Source organism: Naegleria gruberi, assembly GCF_000004985.1.
Source record: "Naegleria gruberi genomic scaffold NAEGRscaffold_29, whole genome shotgun sequence".
Lineage (NCBI taxonomy): Eukaryota > Heterolobosea > Eutetramitea > Acrasida > Naegleriidae > Naegleria > Naegleria gruberi.
In genome coordinates, this window is record NW_003163298.1 from 252,375 (window position 1) to 277,638 (window position 25,264).

The window sequence follows — 25,264 nt, forward strand, 5'->3', positions numbered from 1 at the left end:
ATTAATCTTGAGGGTATTTTTTACTTTTTTCTGGTTGTTATGATGACGCCTTAACGTTCATTGGTGGGAAACGAGAGAGAGGAACTCTTCATAAGAACCGGAATTATTTAACATGTTTGTAAAATGGTAAACAATTAAGGGTGGGCGAAGAGGTTTTATCATACGCACTTCATTGTGAGAATCTTTTTAATGGCATGCAATCATGATATATTATAAATAATAGTTACTTTTGTTTTTATTTGCCTTATACTATATAATATATTAAATACTACCACTCTCACAATTATACATTCCGAACCAAATGGAAGAATTACAAATCATCATTATTTAATTGTGAATATTGTGATGGTGATGAAGAACCTCTTGAACGAGCAGTTACAATAATTCTATTCAATCCACAACAACAAAGAGGCAATAAACAGAACAATAAAATAGCTCCACTAGCTCCAATCCAAGATCCGATAATAATCTTTTGATTTGTTGACTCCTCAGTGTTACTGTTAGGCTTCTTGATATTCTCACTCAGAGCCAATGAATAAATAACAATCAGTGCAATGGTTGCTCCCATCGAAATTAAAATCCAAATCATCCAATGGAAAGCACAACCAAGTAAATATTTGGAGAGTTTTCCTGGTTCATTTCCGAAACAGTCAATCACAGAAGCAACACCAACTACTCCAGTCAAGATGAAAACAGAGAGTGCAACATAGGTGAGAATGGTGAAGGCAAGTTCTCCACCTTCTGGGTGATAGCCATCTTTCACTTGGAGAACAATTTGAGCAATTAGATAACCCAATGATGGGAGTAAAAGACCGATTGAGCCTATCAGTGTGCAAATGATGGATGCTGCAGAGGAAGAGACGGCCATATTGTGTTTTTAATTTTTTGATTGTGAAAATAATTGGCTGTCAGATGTTATGATTATCATAATCGCAACGAACTTCTTGTAGAGATATTCTTTGAAAAATCCTGCTATTATTAACATAATCGCACTTTTGAGGCATGTAACAATTAAAGAATTTGTAAAACATTTAATTATTATTTATTGGAATTCTTCTAAAGGTTTAGTTTTGCATTTGGTGTTTATTAGTTTTGCAACAGTCAACAGAACTGGAATGGAACTCATCATTCACAGTAATATTACAATGAATATTGACTACAGATTGGCTCACAAAAATCAATAAATGATTTTTGAAGGATCTTATTATTGGCAACTGCACTTGGATTCACTGGACGGCAATCATCAAAATAGCTACCAGAGATGGATTTAACATCTGGGGAGCATGCCAAATGAATAGTGTTTTGAGATCCTTGTTTAACATTCTTGAAGAATAATAATTCAGGAATTCCCAAAAGCAAATTAATATAGAGTGGGGCCTCCCTTGTAAGCTGACTGGAAATGGCTCCAGGATGACAACAATTAATGGTTACCTTACAATTAGGAGTATTCTTAATTCTCTCATTAAAGTGATAGGTTTGATAAATGTTGAACAATTTGGACATGCCATATTGCTTGTTGGTATCTAGAAGGTTCATTGTGGAAAATCTTTTGGTTGGTTTGATTACTCGATCTCCCATTGTGTAGGTATTTTGTTCCTTATCGAAAAAGTCAGCATCACTAACAAATGAATGAGCCAATGAGGCAACAATTACAATTCTTGCACCATTTGGATTGCTATTCAAATTGTTCCACAATAGCTCAATCAGTAAGTGATGTCCCAAGGCATTTGATTGAAACATTTCCTCATATCCTTGCTTGGAAAATCTCAATCCAAGTGCAACACATCCAGCATTATTAATCAACAAATCCAAAACCTTTCCCATTTGAAGAAATTCCTTAGCACATTCTCTAACACTTTCCAAATCATTGAGATCCAATCGGATGAAATTCAATGAACCTCCTTCTAATCTCTTCTCTCCAACAGTGTCTTGAATTTGTCTGATTACTTGTTTGGTTTTTTCTGCATTTCTACATGCCAAGTAGACACAAGCTCCCTGTCTGTACAATACTTGTGCAGTGTAAACTCCGATACCAGAAGTTGCTCCACTGTGATCATCAAATGATCATACATTATAATAACTGTTATTAAATAATCAATATATTACTGTATAAACTCACGTAATCATAACAAGCTTTCCTCTCATGTCAACTTGTTCACCATTTGTTGAAACACCATTCACTACAAAATATTTAAGAGCAGAGTAGGAGGCCAACAGGGCAAGTGATGAACTGAGCGCGATAGGATGTTGAGTCCACAATGATTGAATGGAGGAGGTGAGAGTTTCAAGTAGGGACATTTTTTTCTGATTGGTTGACTTGCTATTGCGCTAGCATTAATATTGAGGACTATTATTGGCAAAATATGATATCGGTAGTGGTCAATAGTAAAATTTGATGAGAGTGGGATTTGAACCCACGCCCTTGCGGAACACGGCATTAAATCATACCTTAACGTGTCGTCTTAGACCACTCGACCATCTCACCCTTATTGATGTGGATTAAGGCACTTTTATCGTTCACAAATCACTAAATTTATTTTTAATTATTCCTTTCTTAATTTTTCTAATTATTAATTATTCCCTTTCTTATTTATTTTATTAATTATTTAATTAATGTTATAAATTTTATTAATTTTAAAAAAATGGGTCAAGGATCAAGTCAATCAACACCTCGTCTCGAAGACATTCTCACCTCTCCCTCACAATGGTTCTACTTTCGTGATTATCAGGCTCATGCAACATGTTCTGAAAAGATTCGCCTCTATAAAGAGTTGAACAAACTTGTTGATTTACGAAGTGGTGTTGATGGTGATGAAGAGTTTCATGATGATGGTTCCGACGCACATAAAACATATCATAACAAATCTGTAAATAATTTATCATCGGAGGAGAAGAGAAAAAGTAATCAAAAATATGAACAATTGAAGGATTTAATGTTAGAGAATGCATGTGTAATGTGTCAGACATTTTCGGGAAGGATTGAGGAAGTGGAGAATGAAAATAAGTTGAGAGAATGTTTTGGTGATGAATTGGTGGATTGGAGTCAAATGAAGAAGAGGAATAATGAGGAAAAATTTAATGAAGAGGAACAATTGTTGAGTTTACCAATTTTACCTTTGGATTATGATAGATTATTATATTGTTTTCAAAGTAATAATGCAACGATACCAATGTTTGATGCATTGGCCAAGCACAAATCATTCCTGACACAGAGAGGATCTTTACGAGAATTATTTCCACACATTACCAATAATTTGAGAGAACAAAGGCCTATTGCTGAATTATTTTCGATTAAGAATACACCAGAACATAACTTTTCATTGTTGAAAGACTTGTCTAATAAGCAAGCTTCTAAAGAATTTCAAGTTTTAGATAGTTGTATCAACAAGTCAGAAGCTCAGGTCAATCCAAACAGTACAAGCTGTTTGGGTGAAGCTTTAATTTATTCACATGCAGTCACACCAAAATTTTGCCAGAGACAAATTAGAGATTGTCTCGAGCGAAAGATTCCTTCGTTCGTTGTCAATGGTTTGGATGATGATGAAGCTTGGGAACACTTGTCAGTCATTGACTATACACAATGTTTGTTGAATAGGTCTAAGAGTATGACCTTAAATGAGGCTCATGAATGTTTCGATAATGTGATGGATTTTATGGGTGAACAAATATTGAAAGAGTAAATATTAATTTCACAAACATTTCCATCACTAAATGTAGTTTATTTGAATAATTGAACAGTTGTCATTTCTCTGGTGGCTTGAACTTGCTTGATAATTCTAAATTCCTCTGTCAAAACAAATCTAGAATAGGTATCCATCAAATTGTAAACAATATCCGTCATTAGATCCATAATAACCTCATTGGTGGCAGTCTTTAACTCGGCAACTTCGCTTCCATTGAGAGTATTAATGTTAGTATTGAGAAGAGTATTGTGGAGAATCAAGTACTTTCTTCTCGTGATTGAATTGATATTGACAGACATTTCAGAAGAGGAATCAATGTGAGTTTTGAAAAGTTCATCCATCTCTGTAACAACCCTGTCCCATTCCCCAATATTCGCATTTGAAGGAGAAATGACATCTGAAAAATCTTGCTTGAATTTTTCCAAACGAATCCAAATAATATAATTCTCCAAACTCATCTCAGTTTTGGTGTATTGACGGAATAATTTCAACAAGTACTTGTTTTGTTTGAGAGTCAAAACCTCAAATTTTTCATCAAACTCTTGGAAGGCATTGGCTTGCTTTTTAGTGAACCATCCTCCCTTAGTAAATTCAGTCTTGAGAGCCCAAACAACAACAAATCCACCAAATGCAATAATCAAACAAATAGTCATTAAAGTTTCAAACAAGAATATAACACTATCCATCATGTCAACTATGTCGTTATTGGTAGAGTCGCCAGAGAATCTCAAACTCAAAGTTGAAAAACCAACCAAGTAAGAAACTATAAAGAAAAGCATTGCTGCCAAATAAAAGATAACCTCCGTTCTGAACATTAGTACATCATTTGAAATGAATGTTTTGAAAATGGATCCTAGTAATCTACCTCCTTTTGCAAGCTCCTGAGAAAAATTATTCTTGACGAGTGCTTGTTGGGAATTAGCAGTTGAAGAATCGATTACTAATGAATTCATTTCCTCAGCAATATCAACAACTTCATCTGACATTTGTTTGTTTGACTTTTCGAGAACTAGATCAGTAACATAAATAGCAATAATCACCATAGTCATTATTATCAACAAGATGAAAATAGATACCGTTGAAGCAGTTGAGAATTGAGCAGTGGTAAGTGAGCTATCTCCTCTTAAAATAACAAAAATGGAAAAGTAGATGAGAAAAAGTACTCCAGTAATTATGCTAGTAACGACAAGGACAGTCTGCTTTTTCAAAATATTCAGATACTTGACCATGGAATCCTTCTTGTTTGTTTCTATTGCTTTCATCATCCACTCATAAAAATACCTGTGAACTAGATATCTGAGTGACATTATCATGTAACACCAAATAGCAGCAGCTCTCATCGATGTAGAAATGACAGTGCAAATAGAAACCATTAAATCCAATCTCAATGAAGGGAAATATGAGTAATGGAGCAGGATTGATTTGGAAAATATTCCAACAGCTAAATTTTCAATAAACAGAGAGGCAAGAGCCAAATGTGGGGTAATGTATCTGGACTTGACAGGTTGTTTCTTCCTTAATATAATTAACAACGCAAATATTATGCCAATAACTACAAGAAATATGGAAGAAATGGCAATATTAGCAGTGGAGAGAGAATCATGAATACTCCTATCATTCCTCTTATAGGGAGCTTCTGAGAAATCGATAAATGCTGAGAACCTTGTTGTGTGATCACAATAGCATGTCACCGTTCCATTACTGTATGAGGTACTACAACCGTTTTGAAGCCATTTCATTTCAGTTTCATTCCAATATCTACAGACATAGGTCTTGACAATCTCTGGGTTCGAAGAGTTACTGTTAAGTGTGGAATTGATTAAGGTTTCATTGATAGTCCCCTCATCAATGGTAAAAGTTAGGGTGATATTCTCAGATAGATTGTTGAGTGGAACATAGGTACCACTTACTAGGGTCTTGAATTGTAAAATTTTGGCACCAGGAAAAGAAATAGATTGATCAGTGAAAAACTGTTCAGGAGAGGATTCAAATCGAACAATGCCAAAACTAGTAGCAGAAGGTCCCAACGCAGCACCAATAGTAGAGGGAATAGCCACACTGTGAGAGGCATCAATAGGGCTACTTCCTCTATTCTCATCTAAAACAACGAGTACTACAAAGTTTTTCGTTTCAACTTTGACTGGTTCTTTTTTTCCCTCATTCTTATTGGAGATTGCAATAGCAGAGAGTGAGCTATCAATGGCCTTTTGCATTGTTTTCAATTCGAGTGACAATTCCACAAGGTTAGAGGCAATTAGTAATAAATTAGTGGAAATATTGTTGATGATGATGGTAGCCGAATGTAATTTTTTCAAAGTGTCTGAGAAATCATTCACTGTTTTGGAAATAGCTTCCTTGCCAGCTTCTGTGAGATAGTTAGTATAGACAGAGTCGGTAATAACCAATAGAGTTTGGGTTAAAAAGATACTCTGTTCAGTGGTAATGTTTGAGGTCTTGTTTGTGAGGGTACTAGCTATAACCTCAATCAGTTCTGTCTTGTTGGTTACATTTTGTAGATTGTTAGCAATTTGATTAATAGATCCAATATCTAGCTCTTTAATCCTACTTGGATTATCCGTTACTTGTTTTAGAGAGAAAACTGATATTGACCTTGATTGAGAACTATTACCAACAATGATATCATAGTTTCTATCAATAATTGTGGCTTCAATTGAATATTCTCCAACAGTTAGAAGTGGCAATTTCCAGGTTAGAGAGGTTGTGTTTTCAGAGTAGAAATAATTGCCATTCCTAATTGTAAATGTTATAATCAAGGATTCCTTCTTATTGTAATAGGTTGTAAAATTAGAGTCTGCAAAGCTTAAAATAACATGAGTGTTGTTGGACTGAGTATCCAACATGGAGCTATCTGTCAATGAGAGGATTACGTTCTCACCAGCTATTAACAGTGCTCCACAATCAAAACCATCGCTATTAGAATTGCAACTACAAACATCTAAAATCTGGCATTGGCCCTTTCCTTGACAGACATCTGAGCTATTGGACAATATCGAAAAACAACTAGTCAACCCACAATTCGATCCAAAATGTCCTGCAGAACATGAACAAACATCTGGAAGTGTGCAATTACCTCTCCCAGAACAAACCAATGAGCTCTGATAATCCACAGAGAAACACGAATAGGATGAACAATTAGAATCATAATATTCACTCTGACAAGTACATGAACCATTGGCCGTACAATTTCCACGTCCAGAACAAACAAGAGGTGATTCCTGTGTCAATGAATCACAAACATACAAGTTATTGCACTTATTTCCATAATAACCAACACTACATGAACAATTGTTCTTGGAAATGCACTTTCCATGACCAGAACATACAGAAGAACTTGATGAAGACTGTCCATAGCATTTGTAATTATCACCATCATCGTCGTCATCGCCTTCATCGTCATCACTCTCGTCTGATATCGAACGGGAGTGGTGGGTCTTGTCTCGATAAATTATGTTGTTGTTGATGGTGGGTATTTCTTGGCCCTGTACCAAAATTATCCAATTAGAATTGTGTTTGAGAAACCTTCTCGGTGATGGCAACACATTATTATTATTATTCGAAATTAATAGATTCCAATAATTACTATTCGAAAATACATCCGATGAAATTAGCAAAAAGCAAACAGACACTATGAAAATTAGAACAACACATAAGTTCCTCCTCGCCGAATAATTCCAACATAATTTTAAAACTGATGATATGTAATTCTCCTTCCGCATACATGATAATTTCCCCTCCAAAATACAACAAGCATCATCTTCCGTATTACTTCTAACAAGTAGCATGATGATATTTTCTACTTGGGAATGCGTGATAATTATTTTGATATTGTTTTTTTTAGTGAACTTGAAAAATTATGGAAAGGAAAACCAAGGATGGATCTAGAAAGCGTAGTGACATTGATAACTGCAGTAAATTGTTTCATAACATGACTCTGATATTATTGATATTATTAATAGAATTTTGATATCTTGAAATTGGCCTATCTGATTTGAAATTTTCAAAACTTGCATTCTTGGTCTTGTACATTATCTTCAACAGAATACAACTGTCATAAGTCAAACATCAAAAAAATGGGCAATGAACAATCAGCACCAACTTCATCAGTACCAGCAGGTACAGAATTAGCTACAATGCCAATTCGTCGTAACACAACTAACTATGCTTCCACAGCTGGCAGCTCATCCATCACAGCCTCCTCCACAAACAACAACCTTCTCAACAATAGTACTACATCCAACAATCACGATCCTAACAATAATTCAAATAATCAAAATAATGGAAATTTCCTCTCCCTCCTCACCACCTCCCAAACATTAATTTATGGCTATGCAAACAATGCCTCCCATCAAGTTGATCCATTCCGATCCAATGTAAAACAATTGGCCGATTTAATCAGACCAAATGCTCTTCAACTCGCTCCTCAGGAAGGCTTCTTTCATATCAGCGTCATGTTGGATGAAATCTGCAAGACTCACGAAGACATTTTAAATAACTATCGTAAATATTTGCCACTGGTAGAGTTTGCATTGAGCGGGAAAACTGAGAACAATGTATTGTTTGGATCAGGTGGTGGTGGGAGTATTTTTGGCGCCACTTCTTCATCTGCCTCCTCTTCAAAGGAAGCCTTTGAAAAATTGTTATTCTCTCTAAAAAATCACATTAACAATACGAGGAATGCTATTGAGGGATTGGTTGCTGCTTCGGAGAGTTATGAGAGGAGAAGTTTAAAGGCTAGTAATCAATCGTCGCATTCTCAGACTGCTTCAATGGTTAATTTGTTACCAACTTCGGGAATTACTTCGTTTGATTGGTCGACAATTGCTAATAAGAAGGTAAATTTTGATTTTAATTGATGATTAATAATTTTAATAATTATTCAATAATAATATATATATTATATTATACAAATTTAATACAAAATTTTGGAATTGTTATTGAATGGATAACATACAAATATTAAATTATATTGATTGGAATAATTATTTAATATTTTAGAAATATTTTCAAATTAAGGATGAAATTGAAATATTGCTAACATACCACTTGGAAGAATTACGTGGATATAAAGAAATTGTGGAAAAGGCTAATGCAAAAGGAGATACAGAAGTTAATGTAGCAACTATAATTTCTGATGAATTTGCTGCAGAATTTTGGAAAACTAATTGTGGAGCTAATGTATTTTCTATTGATAAGGAAGCATTTATTGACTTGTTGGATGCTAACTTTCAGGGTTGGTCTAAACGTGTAAAAAAAACATGGGTTGAGGAGATATCAGAGCTCATAGATCCAACCTGTGACAGTGTTGTTTCCATTGTAGATTTCAAAACTGTTTTACAATGGTTCGGTCCTTTCACAATTTCCTTCTTTACACCTATGGACAGTTTTTTAGCCCAGAAACATTTTTGGGGAAGTATTTCATCCATGGAAGCTCAACACTTACTTGATTCCCAGGAGCCTGGTACTTTCCTCATTAGATTTTCTGAAATTGAAGCTGGTGCTTTTTCTATAAGTGTTGTAGAACAAGAGAGTGATGACAATTTAGGTCTCTCAGGTGGTGAATCTACCATTTTCAAGCAAACTTCTCACTTTATATTGAGAAGGAAAAAGGAAGACCAAAAATTCCTCTTTATTCTTTGTGAAAATGATACTGAATTCAAATGTGAAACTGTTGATCAATTAATCAAACAATATCGTTTGACATTTAAATATCCATTCACTGATGAAACTCAAAAATTAGAAGTTAAACAACAAGAGGACGAGTTGGACTTTTTCAATTTTATGAAATCAACAGCTGCTCTCAGTGCTCTTGACGATGATGAAGAAAACTCAAACTTTGTAAAATTCAGAGGAAGAATTGTTGACAAGTCCATTGCCAAGCAAAATGAAAAAGTTCCTCCAAACTCTACCAAAAAGACACCAACTTCAGCCACACTCAGCACTCCAAAACCATCTGGTCACAATAGAGTTCTCTCAACAGCTAGTAGTAGTGGAAATTCTTCTCCAGTACCAAATACTCCAACTACCATTGCTGTAGCTTCACCGACAACCACTCCTTCTACCACTCTTCCATCTGATAAGAATATCACTACACCACAACCAGCAGCATCATCATCATCTGCAACAGTTAGTAGTAGTGCCAATTCTACCACCAGTAGTAGTAGTACACCATCAATAGATGAAAATAATATTGCTCTTGAGGAAAAGAAGCAATAATTTCAAGATTAGTTTGATTTAATTGAATCATTAAATCTTTAAATTATTATCCACCATTTTATAACTTTTCTACAATTTTAGAAATGAAATCAATCTGGATTCATTGGTAATACATCATAAACAAGCTAAATATGCTATTTGAGTATTTGGTTTATTTCAAGAAATCACCAAACAACTCAACATACCATAAATGGTTATTCATTACAAAAAGTAATTCATTTAAATTTAAATTTGCTTTAAAACCAGAGAGTCACCATCCACTTGAAAACAATAAGAAAAAAGAAATGAAAGTTTATTTTGCGCTTTGCATTGCAGTAGTTTTGTGCCTTGTCAATTTTGGAATCTGTCAAGGGGATCGTTACATTCCAAGTCATCCACTCGATCAGTACAACAAGCCAGCAGACAACAAACATCAAGCACCAAATGCGCTTCCATACTATCCGTACATGCCAATTTACATTCCACAATTTAAGGCACCAGAATATAAAATTCCTGAACCTCCAAAGTATACCATTCCAGAAGCTCCTAAAGCTCCTCAAGCTCCATGGAATTATCTTCACAATGCTCCAAGTTACTATGCTCAACCATTTAATTCAGAAGAATTTAAAAAGTACATGCCAGATTGGTTAAATGCCAAACCACTCCATGCTCAACAACCAAAGGATTTCCCTAAATTCCCTCAATTCCCTCAATATGCTGGAAATCAACATCAATATGGACAACAATATGCCTCGCCTTATGCTCCACAAGATTGGAATGAATTCTTCAAGAAGCAATACCCATGGACTGAACAATACAATGCCTTCCCTTGGAGCACTCAAAAACAAGGTTTTGCCAAACCATTGAAATCTGTTGGTTCCATTTCAGAGTCTGACAATAATGTTAGTGGAGATGAAAGCGAAACCATTTAAAGATATTATCGTAGTGATTAATGAACAATTTTGTTAAATAAATTAACCTTAAATGTTTGTGATTGAAATGTTAAAGCTTTTTCTTTAATATGTTATAGCATCCTCAAAACAAGTACCGCTGGAACATATATAGTATAGGCCTAACTGTAACAACCTAACTTTATTTGAACTTGATCAATACATTATTGGTCATCATCGCTCTGTTCGTTCTGGGATGTCAAGTTGAACGTTCACAAAGTGAATTGCTTAGTAATCATTGTGATGCATACTCTCAAAAACATCACTATTATACCTCAGAGGTTTATGTTTGCTCGAACATTTGTCTGCCTTATCAAAATTGTTGACAATTTCTTATCAATGTTGCTTTTTTACACTTCGTCATCAACATCATTTAGCTCCATTCCATTGGAATGTTTTGGTTGGGTTGGTTGATAAAAGTTACTAGTAACATCTTGATTCTCTGGATTAGTAATGCATAGAATTGGAATTTCACAAGCAAGAAAATATTCTGATGAGGTGGAGCTTACACAATCTGGATCAGAATTACAATTCTCAGAATCTTCTTCTAAACGAGTTAATGTGTGATCAGTTTCATCATTAAAAGAAAACGTACGATCTTCTTCGATAGTCTTAATAGTCAACGCTTGTGAACCAACAGTAGACAATGTTGTTGTTGTAGAAAAGAGAGATGAAGTTGATTGTGGATAAACCTTATTATCTGACTTGTTTCTGAGAGATCCTAGTCTTGGCATGGAGAGACCTCTCTTTGGTTTTGAAGGTAAATTATCAAGGGAGGATGTGGTGGAGTGTGTTGAAGAGATGGTTCTAGCAGTGGTGGAAGTACTAAGGAGAGATGAAGTTGGTCTATAACATGTGGATGAGGTGGAAAGTGTTCTCGAGGTGCTATTAGTAGCAGTATGTGTTGTAGCAGAGGAAATGGTTGAAGAGAGTGAATTAACCTTAATAAAGAAGGCAGGCTTGGCACTTGGTTTACGAGTCAGTATATCGACCAGTTTGTTTCCACTCTTACTAGTTTCATCATCCTTCTTCAAACTCTTCTGACTTGTCTTTTTGAGGCTTGATGATGACGACGATGAATCACTTAGGACGGTTACTGTCGTCGAGGTTGTATTTGAATTTACAGCTGAGTTTCCCATTTTCCTTAGTCGAGAGAGAAACAATGTTATATGTCTATTAAATATTTACACGAGGTTGAGAGGTTTGTTATTTTTGAACGTTTACGTTACGAGTATATGAAGTAAACGTTGTCGAGGAGGTTCTTGTGTTGTTATTTTTTTCTTAGTGGGAGTTTGCCTGCCCCAAAGGGAAGCATGTGCTCTTGTTGAACGCAAGGCGAATTGCATTGATCTCTTTTTGAGGTTAAATAGCTTGAAAAAAGAGATTTTTTACTGCAACGAATAAGGAGTCGAATACAGTGATTTTATAAAAGAAGCTAAGGAAGATGAATAAGGTAAATGCAAGGAATTGTTTTCGCTCTCGTTATTTTTTTAAAATATTCGGTAGAGTTTGTTATTCGTCCAAGTTTGGGTCTGTGAGAAACAAACATGTGAATGATGGCTCATCAGCTCAAAATCCAACCTCTGCAATTGTTGAATTATTCTTGTTGGTGAAGATATTGATGATGAATTAATAATGTATCCATCTCCTTAAAGTTAGTTAGCTTGTTCCAAAGAATCAAAAGAATAAATTGCTCAGAATCATCTCTGTAGTGTGGCTCACAAAAGCTGTATTGATTTTTACAGTTTCTGTTGAGGGGTTTGAGGAAGGTCGTAAATGGAACGAGCACAAGAAAGTAAAGAATTTTTTCGATAATCTCTTTTTACCTTGTTTGAGTGAATATCACGCGCAGCTCAATAACAGAGATTTTTCTGTATTATGTACAACATTGTTTTCAAGGCGAACAAAAGGTTCATTTGTAACAACTCGCTCAATTCATTGGTCATAATTTGAATTCGGGGAATACTCTTCAAAAATTAGTTTTCAAATCTAGAAACATTTTCACCTGGTGCCCAACTCTCAATATATTTAACATAATTTTGAAAGGTGAAGGTAAGAGTTATAACTGTAAATAAACTGTAAACAATTTTTTTTTCTTTCCTTGTCGAATAGTATCACGCCAATTTATCCATTACCTCCATACCACAAGGTATGCACATTCATTGTAAACTTTTGAAACCCTACATTGTAATTTCTATCTCAGAACAAAATTATTGTCCTAATCCTCTTCCAGGCCTGATAGTTGACCTGAAAATTGAAATGAATCTTCAAACAAAACTCCGCAACAGAAACTTTGTGCTTCTCAAAATCAGCGCCTTGTTTCAACAAACACAACAAAAAAAATGCAACATCATACCGTCAGATTATACTCGTTGCTGCTCATGTTGTTGGTTAGCACAGCGTTGATATGTTCGACATGGACTTTTTCAGCAGCTGTAGAAGGATCAAAACTACCAAGAATAACAACAACAACTATGGATTATACTCCATTATTTATGCACTTGGCATTTACATCAGTGCCGACTGAGATGGTGGTTTCATTTCATACCAATGATTATGATGAAAAGATTTTGGGTAAACCTTTTGTAAAATATGGAAAGGAGGATACATTAAAGATTGGAGCTAAAGTTTCGTGGATTGGAGCTGTGATTACTCAATATGGTGATGTGAAACATACTGGATACGATTTTAATATTTTAATGAAGGATTTGGAATATCAAACCAAGTATTATTATCAAGTTGGGTTTTTGGGAAGTAATGTAACTTCTGGTGTTTATAATTTCCATACCAGAACTGATCCAAGATCAATTGATAGTTTTGAAACTACAGTTGTCATGTATGGAGATCAGGGAACAACCAATTCAAAGTATGCCATTGCTCAAGTTGAGAATTTTATTCATTCTTTTTACAATGACAAGTCGGCAAAGAATATGTTTATTTATCATTTAGGTGATATTTCATACGCTGATGATTGGCCTGGAATTTTATATCAAGTAATCTGGGCTCGTTATTTAGACATGATGTCAAACATTATGCCATTTGTATCTTACATGACCTTGCCTGGAAATCATGAAAAGGGACCAAAAATTCCACCTTATCATTCCTACGAAGAAGGATTTGTTGCTTACAATCATAGATTCTTCATGCCACTCAGAAATGATTCTCGCTTTGGACATAACATGTGGCACTCTTTCCAACATGGTCCAATTACCTTTGTGAGTATTGACACCGAAACCAATTTCCCTCACAATTTCTATCCTGAGTACGATTTTAAGGGAGATCAAATGAAGTGGTTAGACGAAACTTTGAGCAAAATTGATAGAAAGGTAACACCTTGGGTTATAGTTTTAGGACATAGACCAATTTATACTTCAAAGCATGGATTTAGTAATGCTGAAGGTATTCCAGAAGGTCAAGCCATAATTGTCCAAGATGCATTTGAAGAAATATTGTACAAGTATCATGTTGATATTGCCACATTTGGGCATGTTCACTCGTATCAGAGAACTTTTCCTACGTACAAGTTACAAGTAGAAACCAAGACTAATTATCACAATTTAAGATATCCTATTCACATTATTAATGGAGCTGGTGGTTGCTTGGAAGGAATTACTATTTTCATGCACAAATATTCACCTTGGAGTGCAAAAATTTTCAATGAAGATGAAGCATATGGAATTTTGAGAACCTCCTATAATCCAACAACCAGAGTACACAAGATTACCTTCAATTTGCATGCTGCTAAAACTAATGAAATTGTAGACACTGTAACAATAACCAAAGATGCCTATTAATATATTTACTGAACTAGTTTCATCTCTTTTTGATGAACAAGTAAATTGTCAATAACTTTATTTTGTATTGATTTTTTTTGTGATAGGTTCATGATCTTAAACATCTTGTCTCTCAAGTAAATCTTTCTAATTTAAAGTACTATAATTTACTTTTGCAATGAATCCAACTCTCTAATGTAGTCATCAATTTGACTGAGAATAATTTCCTTTTGTCTTCTATCCATAGGTCCCAACTTTTCCATATGTTCAATAAATTGAACTCTCTCATCAATTTCCTCTTGAACTATTTTTGATGGAATGAATGTATTGAATATTATACTTGAAATAACACTTACTCTCTTCAAACCTGGATTTTTGTTTAACCACAGGCTTGTTGGAAGGAACGATTTGCTTATCAATTCTTCCTTTGAGTACTGCTTGAGGCACATTCTTTCGTCCTCCAAATTCGTTATAGGTGGCCAAGATATTCTTCTCTCTATCTCTATCTACAGTTGGGGAAGGTCTAAACACTTCCTTCTGAAAGAGAGACTCCTCAAACATTTTCTTCTTTGTTGTAAATTTCCCTCTATTCGTATCAGGGAATATATTCTCCTCCTTCTGTCTCAACTTGTAAGACAACATGGCATCATCAATAGATTTTTGTTTCGAGACGGCAATCCCAGTGCTCGGAAGTGATGATTTATACTTGTAAGACTCCATAATTTCCTTCTTTTGAAAATGACTCAGCTTGGCATCACCCACCATATCCTTGATCAACTTTTCCGTATCATATTTCGATTGCATCTTGGAGGAGGTCGTTGATGATTTTGTTCCCTTAGAGAATGACATTTTTTTTAATTGATTTTTCTATCAAAAAGCAGTACAATTTTGGCGGGAAAGAAATGCCTCATTACCATTAACCTCAACGCTTAACTATTCTCATGAATGGAACAATTCAACTCATTAGCAATACCACACGAACTTGTAAACTTCATATTAAAAAAAACAATCCAATCCCTGAAATTTCAGTTGACTTCAGTGCAACATCCACATGCCCTTCCAATTTTTCATCAACAGAAAAAATGATTGACATTTGAAATTTAAAAAAAAATTAGCAGCAAAGAGAGCCATTTTTCCTTCGAGCCTGCTGCTACTCGCCTCAAACACAAAAAAAACCCGCGCCTTTTTATTTCCAAGAGAGTGAGTTCTCAGAGCAAATCCATTTTGGTCCGTACTAATACAACAACAAACCAAACAAACAAACAAACAACAACAACACATTATCAACAGCAAGGTTTAAAAATTACCTTCCCGTGAACAATTCAACTCATCAACTCATCAACAACAACTAACTTGTAAAAAACCAAGAAAATGGGTTTAGTAAATAGTCGTCCAGAACATCCGCACAATCCACCAAGTAAACCACCATCCAGAAAGAATAATCATCTATCTGATGATGATATGGTCATTAAGAAACTCAAGAAGGGTAATCGTCAAGCACAGAATATGCCAGAGGAGGAATTGAGAGAGTGGGCACGTTCATTGTGTAATGAAACTGATTTGAAGGAGTGGTATCTGAATCCGGAATTTGCTACCACTGTTGAACATTATGAAAAGTTGGAAAAGGTTAATGCTGCTGCAGTCAATGCTAATTCATCGTCAACTGGTGCAAGTGTATTTTCAAGTACGAGTGAATCAGCCGAAACTAAACCAACTGAAAATGGCGAAGCTTTTAATTTGGACGATATTGATTTTGATTTGGAAGATATTAGAAAGGATGCTGCTCAACCATTTATGCAAATCGGAAAGAAAATTAAGATCAAATTGATCATTGCTGAAATTTGTAAATCTGATACACAAAAGGCTTTGAGAAAAATGTTGAGTCCAATTTTGACTAAATTGGATTACCAACAACAATTTGGTATGTTCCACTCTGCCCTTGTTATTGGTCCTTGGTATTTAGAGGTATAGTATTTATTCTAATAGTTTCTAATAATATTTTTTGTATTCGATTCTTGTCATGAACATATTAATAATAATAATAATAACAACAATGAAAATAGTGGAACAACTCATCCTTATGTATTCCTAGAAAGTGTTATAGTAGTGCTGCCATGATTGCAGCTGATTTGGAATATCAAGGTGTTGCAACATTTGACTTGACGACAACTATTGAAAAGATTAGTAAGGTTATTATTGATTGGAATGTAAATAAGGAATATGACCAACAAAATGCAAATTGCCAACAATTTGTTGATGACATTATCAAAGCTTTGGATGTTCCTGTTGTTTTTACTGGTGTTTTAGGAGAATATTTGAATAACTTGAGATCAAAGGGTGAATGTAAAATATTCTTCCCAGTGAATGAAAACTTGAGAGAAAAATTTGGTATCAAGGAATCTCAAGTTGGATTCAAGACCCATGCCGAATTGGATAAATTTGTCAAGGATTTAATCGACAAGGAACCATTGTTTGAACAGGATTATCCTGAGGAATGGAACTTGTTGAAGAGTTTCGACAGAGCTTTCTGGTTACGTCACTTCCGTCACGATAAAGATCCAACATACCAACCTCATGAATGTCCTTTCAATGATCCATCTGTGACAGCCAGCTTTAAGAAAGAATGGTTCTAAACAATGTGTAACATTGCACGTGTTACTGAGCTTGCTGTTCCCAATTTCATTGTACTACTGTATTTATATCAAGTAAATAAACATTAACCTCAATAATATTTCTTTACCTAAGTTGTTACAAAAATATTCTTAAATGGATGATGCAAATTGATATAGTGATTTGATACTTTGATTAATGGTGATTGATGCCGCAACCGGTAGTTATCTTCTTTCAAAACAACACTACAAAAAAATAACTGTTCTTCTATGAGGATTTATTGCAGCTGTTACCATTACTTGATCTGTCTAATTTTTCTTAGTTCAATATTAAGGAGCTCAAAACTGTCATTAGTCGATTGCCAAGTGACACCCAACAAAAATTTTGTTAAAGCAATTGATGTTGCCACTGCCATCTATACTCGTTCTGATGAATGGAGAAGAACATTGGAGGATTATAAAATCATATTCAAAGCACCCGAATGTTCATTGACTGCAAAAGATTTTCCATCCAATTTAAACTTTTCAAGAAATTACATGACAGTTTGTGGAGAAGTTGAGGCAATATATCCCTGGAAATATGTTCATCATGTTTCGGGTGAGCTACTTGTAAAAACAATCAGGGAACAATATAAACTTCCCAAACTGGATATGGTATTCCTTAATATCAATACAAGTGAGGGTTATTTCTATTCAATGAGAAGGGCTGTCGATTCAGGTAAGTAATTATCATTATCAGCGATATTAGAAGCTCTGATTCAAGGATATTGTGACGTGGCAGTGGCTTCAACAAATTGGGATTCAGAAAGAGCCAAGGTAGTTCATTTCCAATGTAAGTTTTCCACTTCAAGTTACTAATCACCATGTCATATTATTAATAATATTAACAGGTGCATACGCCAGTTCATATTTTGGATTTGTTCGTTCTGAGTTAGATCCACAAATTAAAGTAAGAAATGAAACTGATTTAAATAGACCTGGCTTCAATGTTGTTGTTTCGATAGGAACAATAACAGACACGTGGGCCACAAACAATCTCAAAAAAGCAAACATTATAAGGCTCACTACGTATGAGGAAGCATTTCAAATGATCCTACAGAAACAAGTTCACACCTTCATTGCTGATTCACTCGATATGTTTTTGTGGTTATCTCAAAACAGGAACAATTGCTCCACTTGCTATGGTAAGTCTCACTCGATTAGCTGATCTGTTAACAATCTAATGATTGAAAGTAAAAGCATTTGGTGAGAATTTGCCATTGGGCTCCTTTGTATCCAACAATTTGGTTGATACATCATTTGCCTCAACAAATCAGACAAGTATTTTCCTTCCTCTCTTCTTCATCATTCTGACCACCATAACCATTAAATTTATCACTTACTGATGTTAGTAAACATGTTGGGCATTTAATTTTAAAATACCTCAATACTTATCTCTAAAATCCCATTAGTTTTGACAAATTTAATTAATGGTGATTGATGGCTCATACAATTGCTATATCTTCAAACTAGCAAAAAAAAATCCCAATATACTAAATGAGGGTTCATTCTAATTTCATCTATTTCGTCATCATATTTTTTCTTAGTTCATTATTAAGGAGCTCCAAACTGTCATTAGTCGATTGCCAAGTGACACCCAACAAAAATTTTGTTAAAGCAATTGATGTTGCCACTGCCATCTATACTCGTTCTGATGAATGGAGAAGAACATTGGAGGATTATAAAATCATATTCAAAGCACCCGAATGTTCATTGACTGCAAAGGATTTCCCATCCAATTTAAATTTTTCAAGAGATTATATGACAGTTTGTGGAGAAGTTGAGGCAGTATATCCCTGGAAACATATTCATCATGTTTCGGGTGAGCTACTTGTAAAAACAATCAGGGAACAATATAAACTTCCCAAACTGGATATGGTATTCCTTAATATCAACACGAGTGAGGGTTATTTCTATTCACTGAGAAGAGCTGTCGATTCAGGTAAGTAATTCTCATTATCAGAAACAACAAGCATATCTTTCCTATCAAAGGATACTGTGATGTGGTAGTGGCTTCAACAAATTGGGATTCAGAAAGAGCCAAGGCAGTTCACTTCCAATGTAAGTTAATATAATTGTTAATTCCTCTAATTTCAATAGGTGCATACGCCAGTTCATATTTTGGATTTGTTCGTTCTGAGTTAGATCCACAAATCAATGTAAGAAATGATACTGAAATGGACCGTGCAGGCTTCAACGTTTCTGTCTCAATAGGAACAATAACAGACAAGTGGGCCACAAACAATCTCAAAAAAGCAAATATTATCAGGCTTAGTGGATATGAGGAAGCCTTTCAAATGATCCTGCAGAAACAAACGCACACCTTCATTGCTGATTCTCTCGATTTGTTTTTGTGGTTATCCCAAAACAAGAACAATTGCTCCACGTGCTATGGTAAGTCTATTCAAGTACAAAACTATATTAATATTATTAAATTAATAATTAATGGTTAAATTATTAAAATTAGTAAGAGCTTTCGGAGTGAATTTTCCAATCGGTTCCTTCGTATCCAATAATCTAGTTGATACATCATCTGCCTCAACAAATCAGACAAGTATTTTCCTTCCTCTCTTTCATGTCTTGATCTACATCACTCTCATCATTTGCTTTTAAATCATTTTTTTAATTGAAAAGCAAAAACATTAAATTCTTCCATGTAAAAAATTGAATGAATTGTCCTTATATGTAATCATTATTACATAGATTAAGCTCTCTTCTTAATAGAATCATGATAATTGAATTTGGATTTAGTTTAAAAAATGGAAAAACAAGCATTTGTGAATGTGCAAGCAAATTCACTCGAATTTCTTGCTAAATATTTGGAGGAAAACAGACAAACTCCAATGGATCATGTAATTATTAATAATGAATTATATTCAATTATAGCATCGGGAGGAAATAGAGGGTGCACCATTTACAAAACAACTAATTTTGAAAGCAGCACCAAATGGCAATCCACCTTGATCGGAGAATTTGAATTAATTAAAGAGAATCAATCTGATGATGATTTATCCCAAATGTATTGCCTCTCTATTGATAGGAATATTTATATAATTACCATCTCTAATAATTCAATGAGTCGTATTCATCGAATTTCTATTCAAAAGTCTGATGAAGAGGAAAATTATGTGGAAACCTTGTTTGAGGATAGTGGTGGTGATTTTATTGGAATTGATCCAGGGCTGATTGCAGATTCAAAGAGGAATTGTTTATATTTCATGTTTGGATTGACTGTGGCTGATTCGGCCAAGAAGAATATTACCAGATTTGATATTAATACTGGATCTTTTTCTGTTATTGGTGAATTGGATAGGGAATTCTACTGTTTATCCTCAACATTTTGGAAAGATAGATATATAATCTTAGTTGGAGGTCTAACAAATTTGACACCTTCATCAGATATTTTGGCTTTTGATGTTGAACAAGGAATTTGGAAGCAAATCTATAGAGCTAAATCAATGCCAGTAATTTATCCACGATACATGTCAGGAATTACAATGGTTTCCAATAATTATGCATCTCAATTTCATCCTGAAATTCCAAAAGATTCCAATACTGATACGATATTTATTTATGGTGGATTTTTGGATTATGAAGTGGAAGTTAGTGACCATTCAAGATTTTTCATTAGTAGACCCTCTCACGAAGTCATTCTCCACTATTTGAAAGAAAGTGAATGGATCGATAATATGGAATCTGATTGTGAGAAGAGAATCCCAATCAGTTTGACTGATATTTGTACACCAGAAGATAGAAAACTTGAGAAACTACACATAAGAAGAATAAAAAGTGGCATAGAGGATGACGATGCAGAAGACAGCAATGAATTCAAGATTTTACCCACTTGCACATTTTCCACAATACTCCCTCTGAAAATTAGAGGAAGGCAGGAATTATTAATTTTCAGAAATACTGAACAAGTCTTAAAAATTCAATTATTCCACAATAATCCATTCCACAGAGAGTCGATGAATAAGAACCCAGATGTCTCAATTCTTTTTTCAGAATGAACATTGTACAACTTCCGTGTTGTAATGTTGGAACTAGGAAAAAGCCAAAAAAAAATGTCTTTACATGATGATGATGAACCTGTTACACTTTTCCTAATTGATTTTAGATCGAGAACATTGAATTATTGTATTAATAATTGTGATTATGCCGATGCAGATGAAAATAACAACATTGCACTCATTCAACAAGAAATGGAATGGTTAAAGAAAAGCTTTAGAAAGCCAAAAACTTTATTTTCCTATCAATTCGAAAATCCTCCACGAATTTCCTTACCAGAAACTGAGCTCCGATTTGATGTTAAAATTTCATATAGATACGATTGTTTGATTGTTATTGCATCAGACATTTATGTTTTTGATCGAAAGTCGAAATTATTGATCAATTCTTTTAAATTTGCAAATGTTGTGCTATCAACTTTGGATGATGAACATGATGAACTGTACGTCATGATACCAGACCGAACAAATTACAAAGTTGAGAAGTATTCATTAGGACAATTTATCAGAAGCAAGGAGAAGGAGAAAGCACAACCAATTTGGTCAGTAACTGCATGCTCTAATCCGTATGGTGCTGTTGTGTTTAATGGTTTGGAGCACAGATATTTGATTATACTTGATAACTCCAGTGATGAAAGTAATTTGATAATAGTGGATTGTGAGGATGGATCCTTAATTGAAAACACAATTTTTACAGTTCCTCCGAATGGCTATTCGCTAGGAATGATCTCAAGGAAGGAAATAATTGTTGGGTGCTCAGATATTATTGGAATTTATGAAATTGATGAGAAATCATTTGGTGCCACAAGACAAGCTCTCAATTTGATAGTTTCTGCATCTATGAAGGACGCCACAGAATTCTATTCAATTATTCATGACGAATTGAATCGAAAGATTATCCTTTCAAATGCTGATAGTAACTCAATTACAGTTATGAGGAGAGACAATTTAGAAACAGTACAAACCCATAATTGTGAGGGCTCTGTACGGGGTGTTTCAGGATTGTGTTTGGATGAATATACGGGAGAGCTTTATGTATGCTTTTCAAATGGATTGTTAATATACAAGTAGATCAAGTTAAACCCCTTATATCTGATAATCTTTGTTTCTACATTTCCAAAATAACCTCTCCTGCATTTCTCTTTCAAATTGTTTGGGTTTCCTATTGCCATGCAAGAGACAAGGAGAAATGAACGTATTTTTCGAATTATGATCTAATTATTACAGAAAGGACATTCCATTAATTTGGCATGAGCTGAAGAAGATGGTAAACTCTATTGTTTCATATTATTTGAATTTCGCCTCTCAGGTTGATAACGACTCCTGTTGCTGACTTTCCGATAGATGGACGCCATTTTAAAGATATTTCGAATTTGATTGATACAATCAGTTCTAGTTCGCATACTTGAGTTTACTAAGATTACAACAATTATAAAACAACAAAGGAACACAGACACTGCCTGTAGCACATCAGAAGCATGATTGATTCTCTGAGACAACATTAATAATTAGGTTTATGGCAAACCAGGCCAATCCTCTACATATTGGATCTTAAAATCTGGCCAATCTTCAACAATTTGAATCTTATAATCAGGCCAATCTTCAACAATTTGCCACTTTCCAACACTATCTGGCCAATCATCAACTTGTTTAACCTTGAGATCTGGCCAATCTTCAACAATTTGAACTTTGTAATCTGGCCAATCTTCTACGAATTTGATTTTGCCATAGATTTGGGCAATTTGATCTTTGGAAATGGTCATGATATTGATTGTGAAATTTGATCAGAGCTAAAAGCGAATGGAAATGTTATCAAGTGAACGACCTTCCACAATTTTTTTTAAGTAATTTATTTGGAGAAATGTTTTCTGATTCAATTGTTTACAATGAATTTATTTTTAAAACTACCCGTGCCTGAACAATACGCCCTTGAATTGTGTATGGAAATAATCTGTCGTATCTGTTTGGAATTTTGTAAAAATCAACAACTTCCTTATCAATTTCTATTTTGGATTCATCTTCGAGTAATTCTATTGCTGATGGTCTCTTATCAACTTCCTCTTCGAGCATTAAAGGAAGAACTCTTTTGATGGTTTCATTTTCAATTTCAAGTTCGTTCAAGCATTGAACTACATTCGAATGATTTTCTAAATTTCTTACTCGTTTTCTAGATAAAACTTCCAACATTACTAATCCTAATGAGTAAATGTCACTTTCCGGAGATTCAACAATTCTGGTTGTCATTAAATAGATAAAAAGACTACAGCACCACAGGTTCCCAAGTTGTCTCCAACCTCAGTACTGATGTGGCTCGACGATGCTTAACTTCTCAAATCGGACGGGATGAGGTGCATTCATCGTGATATGGCCGTAGCCATTCATAATCTTAAATTAAGGTTTATTTATCGTTTTTCAGCTTTGTGTAGACACTAATCATCATCTGGTCCAATTTCAGTTTCACTCGACCACAAAAATAAATTATCCTTCAACAATTGTAGTATCAGTACAGCATCCCTTTCATCACCATATTCATCTTGCTTTTCCAATAATTCCTCAATGTGTGTCATGGCTAGATCGAATTCTGGACGTGCAATACTAATTGCCTTTCCAACATCAAACATTATGTCAGAATAAAAATATGAATAGTTTAGAATAAGCCCCAATCTAATAGAATTCGTGCAAGGTAAGAGATTGATCAGCTCATATGATTTTTCATAACTTTCCAAAGCTTTAGCTTTCCAATCTGAAATTCTAAATCTATAATCCACATTGTAAATATATTTGAAAAAATCTCCTTTAACTTTCCAATAAAAAACAGAATCCACCAATGACAAACTTTCCACCTTCAAAACTTGATCAATAATCTCATTAATTTCATAACAATAGTGCTCTGTTTTTTCCTGAATTTCTTTCACAAATCTTTCACACAACCCAACTTGCCAATCTTCTCCCTTATTCTCATGTCTACTCTGCACATTCACAACACTTCTAAAAGCCTTACTATAATCATATAATACATTTTTATAGGCAACCACTAATAGAGATCGTTCCTCAATTGTGGGAATGGGTTCATGAACCGATTGAATAATTATTTCCAAGATTAAACTCTTCATTTCCGAAACCATATCTTGATCATCAATATCATCAAATATATCAATTATTATTATCATCATCAATTATTATTAATAATAATAATTAATAGCAATGATGATGAATTATTATTATATTGGATGTTTAAATATCATCAAACTCACCTTCATAACGACCTGCTTGTTCACATAATTTTGCATTGAATAATTTCTCATTCCGAGAGGCAATGAAAGGTTGTTGTAATGATGGTGATAAAGACATTTTTTTTATTAATATTTTGTAAAGAATTGAAATTACAATTGCAAACATTTTCAAACAATCAAGAAAAATTGTAAACAGAAAATACACATGTTAAAGTTTAGTATTGAATTACAATAATATTAAAGAATGTTACAATTTGCATCACAAAGTTTGCCATTGAAGGAATTTACTCCTTCAGCTAGTTCTATTTTACAAAATGGAACCTCATGATTGAATTTTATTAATTTTTTAAAAGGAATCTTAAAAAGTAATTCAATAAAATTTAGTCCTTAATCTTAAAATGGAATTTCGAATAAAAAGTAAACTAAACTTTTTTCCAACAATTTTTTCTCAATAGTACCTAGGTAGTGACAATCGGAGCCTTTCACCTCCATTTATTCTAAATCTGGCATAAAACTGTTACACTCCTGTCAAAATTCAACGTTAAAAAAAAAATGTCAACAGTAACCAAAGTCAACTCTCTGTTGCTTTGGGCTCAGAATGCCACAAAAAACTACGACAATGTAGAAATTAAAACCTTCTCATCGCCTTCGTTTGCTAATGGCTTGGGTTTTTGTGCTATTATTCATCACTTTCGTCCGGATTTAATTCCCTATGGTAAGTAGTGATGATTTTTTGTATAAACCAAGTTGTGTTGAT

General features: G+C 34.2%; 15 protein-coding genes and 1 non-coding gene across 16 annotated transcripts; 8 read left to right on the plus strand and 8 right to left on the minus strand.

The window, feature by feature from the left end:
• Positions 1-206: 206 nt before the first annotated feature.
• NAEGRDRAFT_80044 (uncharacterized protein) lies at positions 207-876 on the minus strand. Its single transcript, XM_002676219.1, has one exon. The coding sequence runs from the start codon at positions 866-868 to the stop codon at positions 311-313; it is 558 nt and encodes a 185-aa protein (XP_002676265.1). The 5' UTR covers positions 869-876; the 3' UTR covers positions 207-310.
• A 264-nt stretch (positions 877-1,140) lies between these two features.
• Positions 1,141-2,049, minus strand: NAEGRDRAFT_34320 (uncharacterized protein; the record flags this gene model as incomplete). The annotated part of the gene is made up of 1 exon (XM_002676220.1): positions 1,141-2,049. A coding segment is annotated over one exon (909 nt), but the record flags the coding sequence as incomplete, so codon positions are not given.
• Positions 2,050-2,393: 344 nt separating this feature from the next.
• On the minus strand, positions 2,394-2,485 carry NAEGRDRAFT_t366. Its single transcript has one exon. It is a non-coding gene; the product is annotated as a tRNA-Leu (tRNA).
• Positions 2,486-2,642: 157 nt separating this feature from the next.
• On the plus strand, positions 2,643-3,680 carry NAEGRDRAFT_68546 (uncharacterized protein; the record flags this gene model as incomplete). The annotated part of the gene is made up of 1 exon (XM_002676144.1): positions 2,643-3,680. The coding sequence occupies one exon, from the start codon at positions 2,643-2,645 to the stop codon at positions 3,678-3,680; it is 1,038 nt and encodes a 345-aa protein (XP_002676190.1).
• Positions 3,681-3,718: 38 nt separating this feature from the next.
• Positions 3,719-7,486, minus strand: NAEGRDRAFT_49726 (uncharacterized protein; the record flags this gene model as incomplete). Its single annotated transcript, XM_002676221.1, has 1 exon — positions 3,719-7,486. The coding sequence occupies one exon, from the start codon at positions 7,484-7,486 to the stop codon at positions 3,719-3,721; it is 3,768 nt and encodes a 1,255-aa protein (XP_002676267.1).
• A 288-nt stretch (positions 7,487-7,774) lies between these two features.
• NAEGRDRAFT_58280 (SH2 domain-containing protein) lies at positions 7,775-9,968 on the plus strand (the record flags this gene model as incomplete). Its single annotated transcript, XM_002676145.1, has 2 exons — positions 7,775-8,536; positions 8,700-9,968. 2 exons carry the CDS (start codon positions 7,775-7,777, stop codon positions 9,915-9,917), a joined length of 1,980 nt encoding a protein of 659 aa, XP_002676191.1. The 3' UTR covers positions 9,918-9,968.
• A 233-nt stretch (positions 9,969-10,201) lies between these two features.
• On the plus strand, positions 10,202-10,828 carry NAEGRDRAFT_68549 (uncharacterized protein; the record flags this gene model as incomplete). The annotated part of the gene is made up of 1 exon (XM_002676146.1): positions 10,202-10,828. One exon carries the CDS (start codon positions 10,202-10,204, stop codon positions 10,826-10,828), a length of 627 nt encoding a protein of 208 aa, XP_002676192.1.
• Positions 10,829-11,196: 368 nt separating this feature from the next.
• Positions 11,197-11,985, minus strand: NAEGRDRAFT_49729 (uncharacterized protein; the record flags this gene model as incomplete). Its single annotated transcript, XM_002676222.1, has 1 exon — positions 11,197-11,985. One exon carries the CDS (start codon positions 11,983-11,985, stop codon positions 11,197-11,199), a length of 789 nt encoding a protein of 262 aa, XP_002676268.1.
• Positions 11,986-13,188: 1,203 nt separating this feature from the next.
• On the plus strand, positions 13,189-14,701 carry NAEGRDRAFT_80046 (metallophosphoesterase; the record flags this gene model as incomplete). Its single annotated transcript, XM_002676147.1, has 1 exon — positions 13,189-14,701. One exon carries the CDS (start codon positions 13,189-13,191, stop codon positions 14,638-14,640), a length of 1,452 nt encoding a protein of 483 aa, XP_002676193.1. The 3' UTR covers positions 14,641-14,701.
• An 85-nt stretch (positions 14,702-14,786) lies between these two features.
• On the minus strand, positions 14,787-15,423 carry NAEGRDRAFT_49731 (uncharacterized protein; the record flags this gene model as incomplete). Its single annotated transcript, XM_002676223.1, has 2 exons — positions 14,787-14,923; positions 14,976-15,423. 2 exons carry the CDS (start codon positions 15,421-15,423, stop codon positions 14,787-14,789), a joined length of 585 nt encoding a protein of 194 aa, XP_002676269.1.
• A 313-nt stretch (positions 15,424-15,736) lies between these two features.
• NAEGRDRAFT_80047 (uncharacterized protein) lies at positions 15,737-17,360 on the plus strand. Its single transcript, XM_002676148.1, has 2 exons — positions 15,737-16,584; positions 16,683-17,360. Exons 1-2 carry the CDS (start codon positions 15,991-15,993, stop codon positions 17,250-17,252), a joined length of 1,164 nt encoding a protein of 387 aa, XP_002676194.1. The 5' UTR covers positions 15,737-15,990; the 3' UTR covers positions 17,253-17,360.
• Positions 17,361-17,765: 405 nt separating this feature from the next.
• NAEGRDRAFT_68554 (uncharacterized protein) lies at positions 17,766-19,880 on the plus strand (the record flags this gene model as incomplete). The annotated part of the gene is made up of 7 exons (XM_002676149.1): positions 17,766-17,946; positions 17,980-18,060; positions 18,119-18,412; positions 18,886-19,209; positions 19,260-19,328; positions 19,368-19,661; positions 19,735-19,880. 7 exons carry the CDS (start codon positions 17,766-17,768, stop codon positions 19,878-19,880), a joined length of 1,389 nt encoding a protein of 462 aa, XP_002676195.1.
• Positions 19,881-20,026: 146 nt separating this feature from the next.
• NAEGRDRAFT_68555 (uncharacterized protein) lies at positions 20,027-21,277 on the plus strand (the record flags this gene model as incomplete). The annotated part of the gene is made up of 1 exon (XM_002676150.1): positions 20,027-21,277. One exon carries the CDS (start codon positions 20,027-20,029, stop codon positions 21,275-21,277), a length of 1,251 nt encoding a protein of 416 aa, XP_002676196.1.
• Positions 21,278-21,469: 192 nt separating this feature from the next.
• NAEGRDRAFT_68556 (uncharacterized protein) lies at positions 21,470-22,345 on the plus strand (the record flags this gene model as incomplete). Its single annotated transcript, XM_002676151.1, has 1 exon — positions 21,470-22,345. One exon carries the CDS (start codon positions 21,470-21,472, stop codon positions 22,343-22,345), a length of 876 nt encoding a protein of 291 aa, XP_002676197.1.
• Positions 22,346-23,155: 810 nt separating this feature from the next.
• NAEGRDRAFT_68557 (uncharacterized protein) lies at positions 23,156-23,518 on the minus strand (the record flags this gene model as incomplete). The annotated part of the gene is made up of 1 exon (XM_002676224.1): positions 23,156-23,518. The coding sequence occupies one exon, from the start codon at positions 23,516-23,518 to the stop codon at positions 23,156-23,158; it is 363 nt and encodes a 120-aa protein (XP_002676270.1).
• Positions 23,519-23,703: 185 nt separating this feature from the next.
• Positions 23,704-24,387, minus strand: NAEGRDRAFT_34237 (uncharacterized protein; the record flags this gene model as incomplete). The annotated part of the gene is made up of 1 exon (XM_002676225.1): positions 23,704-24,387. The coding sequence occupies one exon, from the start codon at positions 24,385-24,387 to the stop codon at positions 23,704-23,706; it is 684 nt and encodes a 227-aa protein (XP_002676271.1).
• Between the last annotated feature and the right edge of the window lie 877 nt (positions 24,388-25,264).

What these genes read in the sequence shown, in the direction of transcription:
- NAEGRDRAFT_80044 (XM_002676219.1), bottom strand. Translation starts at nt 868, where the DNA reads ATGGCCGTCTCTTCCTCTGCAGCATCCATCATTTGCACACTGATAGGC.
- NAEGRDRAFT_80047 (XM_002676148.1), top strand. Translation starts at nt 15,991, where the DNA reads ATGGGTTTAGTAAATAGTCGTCCAGAACATCCGCACAATCCACCAAGT. An exon ending in TTGGTCCTTGGTATTTAGAG is followed by an intron (nt 16,585 to 16,682) that starts GTATAGTATTTA and finishes CAATGAAAATAG; the next exon opens with TGGAACAACTCATCCTTATG.